Below are 6,781 nucleotides of genomic sequence, written 5' to 3' on the forward strand. Positions count from 1 at the left end.
TCCAGGTGCATATGCATTTGATGAGGAAATATTGCAAACTAGCTCAAACAACCAAAGAGGGACATTTTTGCCTGTTAAATCATGGCCTACAACAATGGTGACGAAGACCTGGAATGGGCAGCTATGACGAATTGTAAAGGGACAGCAATGTGACTTCTTACCATTTGTCAATTGGTGGAGACATGACAGAATAGTTTGGAGAGTAGTCTTTCAGGCACAGAATTCCATGTTTTTTATGGTAGTATATGAATTACAAGTTAGTATATCATATTTTAAATAATCATACATAAACATGAGTTTTCCTGTTTGATTTGATTTAGGTATTTGTATTTTGTTCCTGTTCATATCTTTGTACAAAAGATTTAAATCCACTGATATATTTCACTAATTTTTAAGAGGTTTGCTACATTTACAATATCTGAAAAGTAGGCTTCATGTATTGAAAACAAGAAAATCCTATTTAATTAAGTGGAAAAAATTTAAAACACCATCTTCCAACACAAATGAGAGAAACCTTATTCATTCTTTTGCTTTTTCTTCCATGCAATGTGACAAAGTCTCTTCAGTGCTACAACCACCAGCACTATTGCCATGAGTAACATGGACAACAGTAAGACCATCACATCCACACAATAGTAAGCATACCAGGGCAGTCGGTAGGATTCAGAACGCAAATGTCCTGCTCCTTTGTGTCGGGCAACGTACTCAATCCAGAAAACGGCTCGCTCCATTGGGGACACTGGTTGGTCCCGGTGGAGGGCAGAGAGTTTCTTCATGTTGTCCCAGTAAAATGTGCCATTTATCACCTCATGAAGTGCCTGCAATAGATTTGTGGAGTGCATGGTTGCAACATTAAGCACCTTTGCTGCACCTCGGGATTCAAGTCGAAGTAAATTGTCAAACTGATCAAAAATTAGAGGCATGCCAATCACTGGCACCCCGTGGTAGATGGCCTCGTAAATACCATTGGTACCACCGTGCGAAATGAAGACTCGGGTGTTGGGGTGACCCAGAAGGTCGTTCTGAGGGATCCATTTTCTCAGTAGTGTATTATTACCTACATTGGGAGGGATTTCTCCATCATATCTCCAAATCACCTTCTGGGGTACTTGAGCAAATGCCTCAGCTATTTCCATTGTAATCTGCTTTGGCAAGGAATGGATAAAAGATCCTAATGACATCACTATAAGTCCATGCTTTCCTGAGCTTTGAACAAACTCTTCAAACTCTGCCGCTAGTGGTTGGGCTGGTTTACACTGGAAGCCTCCAATGTAGACAATATTTGGCATGGTGGGTCTTGGGAATTCAAGTACAAAATCGACTCTCATCAGCCACACATCAGCCCTCAGCAGAATTGTCTTGATATCTGTGTCTGGACCCAAATATCGATGACAGAGCTCATTGTATTTGGGATAAATGGTAAGTTCTACAATGGATTGAAAGATTAGATGTTGGATGAAGTTTTGTGTTCTTTGAAGAAAGGACATTTTGTCTGTTAGGTTTGAGCCTAAGATTGGGACATAAGAAAGGGGGGATGGGACAAACAAGAAGTGAGCCTCACCAGATTCTAACCATCGAACATTATACACCAAAGGAAGTTTTAAATAATAAGCAAGCATTGATCCAGTAACAAAAAAAGGGTCTGAAAGCACCAGGTCAAAGTTTGCCTTTTCAAGTTGGCTTAGTAATGTTTTGTTTTGAAATATTTCACTAGTAGTCAAATGGAAAATCTTCTGACAGCGCTGCACAAGTTGTAGAATTACAGATTGGAACTCAATATTGTCACTGAAGCTCCACCCATCCTGCCCAAGCTGCAGTGTTTTATGAAGATATATTTCAACTATATCCTTTACTTCAATGTTTTTCAGTGGAATTACGATAGATTGATATAGGTTGGGCCTTTCATTGATATACCAACTTTCCTCAATATAAATCACCGTGAAGTTGTGTCCACGAGGTTTCAGTTCCTCCAAGAGAATTCTCATGTTGATCCAATGACTTCCATCGACAGGTACAACTAATAGATTAGCTGACTGAGTGATGGTACAAAGCAAACTGATGATAATTCCAAAGAGAAATGGGACAAGTGCTCGGCTTTCCCATCCAAAACCTTCCATATTAAGACGAATATCCAAAACCTGCTCGAGAATGGAAAAGAAATACTGTTAACAAGACATCAATTTGTTATTCAATTAAATGTGCTAGGTTTTCTAAAATTGACTCCTTCTATCTTAGGCCACGAACTTATCAATCACACCTCGTATGTTACATTCAACAATAGCTTATCAAATATTAGGCCAAAACTGATCAGTAAATGTTGCACTTCCATTTTGAACTTATGGTTCTTTTGGGAGCCAGCATGGATTCTATGGGCCTCTTCTGACCAATACCCCAACTTCTCTTCCCAATTCCATGGACCCAGAAGTCCTTAAGTTTCTCCCACAATCTCTTATTCCATCTATGAAGGAGAAGCTTGCTTGGACACATTCAGCTTATTTTTTTTTTGGGAGATACAGTTCAATATAGAGTAGGTCCTGAGCAGCACCACCGACAAACTTCAATTTAAATCTAGATTAATCACAGGACAATTTACAATAACCAATTAATCTATTAAACAGCATGTCTTTGGAATGTAGGGGGAAACCAGAGGATATGGAGGAATCGCAATCGTTCTATGGGGGTGGGGGTGGTGGTTGGGTTGGTACAAATTCCTTAGAGAGGACACTGAGATTGAACTCCTACCTCCAATGCCCTGGGCTGCAATAGTGTTGTGCTAACTGCAATGCCACTCATTATCCACCCGCACTTTGTTGGGAGGTGGGAAGCAATTGACACACCCAGAGCTCCACACTATGGTCAAAGGAGGAATGCTTATACTACACAGAAAACATACCCTCCCCCGTTACATTTGCTGTTGCAGTTTCCTCAGAGATCTGTGGTAGTTTGTTGTCCAATGTAAATTTCCCTGGCGATGGACAAGTGGGATGGAGGGGTTGGAAGACAAAATGTATGACAGAACATTGGGGAGATAAGGAAAGGAGAAAATGGGACCAATGTGGTTTTCTTTTGGGAGCCAGTGTGGACTCTGTGGGTCAAGCAACCTGACCAAAAGCCGACAGTAACTCAGATAACCTCACACCTCAACAGGTACTTAATAAAGTTGCCACTGAGAGTATGTTTACTCTGAGATTGCACAGTTAATTACACGTGATCTGGTAAACTGTACCTTTGCTGTACATTTGGAGACACTGACACTGACCAAATCTTTTGGATTTATGTTCATCCAAGCTTCCTGCATTTTGTCATCTGACAGATGCAAGAATCTGTTACTTTGTCAAATTGTAACCAGTAAAAACATCTTTACACCAGTAGGTAATTGTGAGTTTTAATTTACTGGTGTTTCAACTCTCCCAACACTCTCTGAATCCCGGAGAAGGAAACTCAATTCTATCCGTGTCTGCATCTTTCACAACTTTGGATTCTGTAAACGGAACAGCGCCGCTCACCGGGACAATTAACATTTATCTCAAACATTATTTTCAGTTTTTAACAGCTATAACAACTTAATCCCCACGCTATGAAGCGAAGGAGAGGATAAGAGGGAGTCGAATATTCATCGGTGAACCAGCCTTTCCCCCGATGCTGCTTCTAAATATGTTCACTTTGCGAGAACTAGGCACACAGCTTCAGACCAGATTATAAATTGCGTCTGTAAGATTACTTGTACTTTAAAGTTTCTGTACTTTTTGTCAATTAAATGTAACTTTTCACTTACTTTCTAAGCCGATATTGAGCGTCCGAGGAAGTCTGGTCCTGGAGATAGCGATCAGGCAGGACGCAGCGAAGTTCAAGAATTTTCACACGGACCCCATTTTACAGAATCACCAGAAACCGAGTGTAAAGATATCTAAACTGCCTCGTCGTGGTTTATATCGGTTAGGGCTACCTGAATCACAGGGCGTGTATTCGTGCCAAGTAGGCGATGCCGATCACTAATTGTTCTCGGAAAGTTGTTAGCGAGAAGCCTCCTTCAACAGCCGTAGTCCATGCCAATCATTTCAGAGGGTAAAAAGCGATTTCCTGTGTCTTTGGAGAGGCTCATGATTCCTTCATCCAGAACCTGGAAACCAGCGGGTATCTCTCGCTCATACCCTCTTCCTTTGTGATCCGCCCCGCACCTCCTGCAAGAGAGACCCTTTGTTTTCCAGAAACCGGACACTGCGGAGCACTCCCGATAGTTCCATGACCTCCAACTGGAATGAATGTTACAGCACGTTAACAAAACAAGCCCAACTAACTGACACAACATTCACAGGCTGAGCAAATGGCTCCTTACTTCCGCCACATCCAAAACTCTAGTCTACGAAGGTTAACATAACACACTGCGTTTGCAGAAAAGCTGCTGAAAGCGTAAACGCATAGCAGTGGATATAGTACAAAACAGGTTCTTAACTCGAGCGTTGCATAGGGTAAGAACTGTTGTCATTTAGATGATCCCCAAGACCTGTGCATTAAACAAAGACAGAATCTTATTTCCCTTAAGGTTAAAAACTGAACAGAAACACTCCTTGAGAACCTCACACATCCTCTGTGATTCACTACAAAGATGTCCACTTTGGTCTTTAAGGAGCCCTAATTTCTTTCCAGTTACCATTTTAAACCCTTAATACCATTATAAATCTCTTGGATTTTCCTTCATCTTCTCTGCCGCATCTATCTCATGCTCCCTATTTTTCCCTTCCTCACTCCCATCTTGAGTAGACTCCTGCAAACCCCACACTCCTTCCAGGATTCATTTGATCCCAATTGCCTGAACCTGACCCATGGCTCCTTCATTCTGAGCAGAACCTCAACACTGCACACTTAATTTTGATTTCACACGGTTCCCCAGGGCAATCTGCATCTTTTTTTCTGTATTTAAGACACAACGCTCAGTGGCAACTTTACATAGTACACTTGTACAACTGCTCGTATATGGAAATCTCCAATTAGCTAATAATGTGGCAGCAACTTAATGCATAAAAGCATGGTTAAGAGGTTCAGTTGTTGTTCAGACCAAACATCAGAATGGCAAAGAAATGTGATCAAAATAACTCTAACATTGGATTGTTTGTTGGTGCCAGATGGGGTGGTTTGATAACCTCACAGACTGCTGATCTCCTAGAATTTTCACACACAAGACTCTAGAAAATAGTGTGAAAAACAAAAAAAAAAACATGTCTTGTTAATATGTGAGGTTAGTGGTGAATGGCCAAACTGGTTTAAGCTGACAGGGGGAGACAAAAACTCAAATAACCATAAATTTCAAAGTGTTGTGCAGAAAGTACTTGGTGTTTTACTCATGTCCTACTTCATGGGTTGTCGTGGGAGATGATTGAATACTCCAATGTTAACAGTGGTATTATGATATGGTACCTCCTGAAACTCTTGCTTCCATTGAGAATTGATGGCATCATTATCCTTTTGCCCACCTTTGGAGCGAAGGGGATTTAGGCCATGATGGTTTGATTCATACGCTGCCTTGATGGCAAAATAGGAACCCCTGATATCACCAGAGTCAGTGAGCTGTTGTATTTCTTGGGCCCTCTCAGTTAACTACTGCTTCTTTATTTTATGTGACCAGATTTCTCCACTGGCAGAAAACCTCCTGCCTGGGTCGTACTGTGGCTTCCTTCCAGACAGAGGAACATTTGATATGATTTTTATAGCACTTCATTTGCAGGAGAAAGCCCAGCAACAAACTGTTCCACTTTATTTGGCCTTCATATGTCATGGTCTGGTCCTTGAAGCCCCATTCCGGCTCACGCAACCTGTGTCTGGGGCCTCGCCTTTCCTCTGCCTGGAGCCTTGCCCTGTTTGGAACTGTCTGTCTTTGTCCACGCCGTGCTAGGTAGGTCCAGCCGTTTTGCCACTACATAGCATTGGGAACTGTCTTGTCGTGTTCAGCGTTCTCTGTAATGAGTCCTGGCCCTATGTCCTGCATACAAGGAGGGGTCCTGGTTCGGTGTTCCATGTTCCTGTCTCTCCCTCGACTCTGTGTTCTGCGATGCTGTTCTCCCTTGACCCAGGCTCTGTGTTCTGCGTTCCTGTTCTCCCTCAACCCAGGCTCTGTGTTCTGCGTTCCTATTCTCCCTCAACCAAGGCTCTGTGTTCTGCGTTCCTGTTCTCCCTCAACCAAGGCTCTGTGTTCTGCGTTCCTGTTCTCCCTCAACCAAGGCTCTGTGTTCTGCGTTCCTGTTCTCCCTCAACCAAGGCTCTGTGTTCTGCGTTCCTGTTCTCCCTCAACCAAGGCTCTGTGTTCTGCGTTCCTGTTCTCCCTCAACCAAGGCTCTGTGTTCTGCGTTCCTGTTCTCCCTCAACCAAGGCTCTGTGTTCTGCGTTCCTGTTCTCCCTCAACCAAGGCTCTGTGTTCTGCGTTCCTGTTCTCCCTCAACCAAGGCTCTGTGTTCTCGTTCCTGTTCTCCCTCAACCAAGGCTCTGTGTTCTGCGTTCCTGTTCTCCCTCAACCAAGGCTCTGTGTTCTGCGTTCCTGTTCTCCCTCAACCAAGGCTCTGTGTTCTGCGTTCCTGTTCTCCCTAGACCAGGGGTCTGTGTTCTCGTCTTGTCAAAGGGCCTTGCCCAGCCCGGTGCTGGGATTCCCTCGTCCTCTGCTGTGGTTCCCTTCTCCTGTCCAGGAGTCTAACATCCAGCCCTGTGCCTCTCCTCGTCCTGTAGCCATATCTTGACCTCATCTGGTCCTGGAGTCTGAGCACGAGTCAAAACCCAGGTTCCGGGTCCTTGT

The 6,781-nt window shown here is 43.3% G+C and overlaps 1 protein-coding gene across 1 annotated transcript; it reads right to left on the reverse strand.

Annotated features, from left to right (window-relative positions):
• Nucleotides 1-515: 515 nt before the first annotated feature.
• Nucleotides 516-4,102, reverse strand: LOC132382555 (UDP-glucuronosyltransferase 2A2-like). The gene is made up of 2 exons (XM_059952873.1): nucleotides 3,776-4,102; nucleotides 516-2,138 (listed from the first exon to the last, which is right to left on the reverse strand). The coding sequence occupies exon 2, from the start codon at nucleotides 2,115-2,117 to the stop codon at nucleotides 516-518; it is 1,602 nt and encodes a 533-aa protein (XP_059808856.1). The 5' UTR covers nucleotides 2,118-2,138; nucleotides 3,776-4,102.
• Nucleotides 4,103-6,781: the final 2,679 nt, after the last annotated feature.

This window comes from Hypanus sabinus, chromosome 28 (genome assembly GCF_030144855.1).
Source record: "Hypanus sabinus isolate sHypSab1 chromosome 28, sHypSab1.hap1, whole genome shotgun sequence".
Taxonomy (NCBI): Eukaryota; Metazoa; Chordata; class Chondrichthyes; order Myliobatiformes; family Dasyatidae; genus Hypanus; species Hypanus sabinus.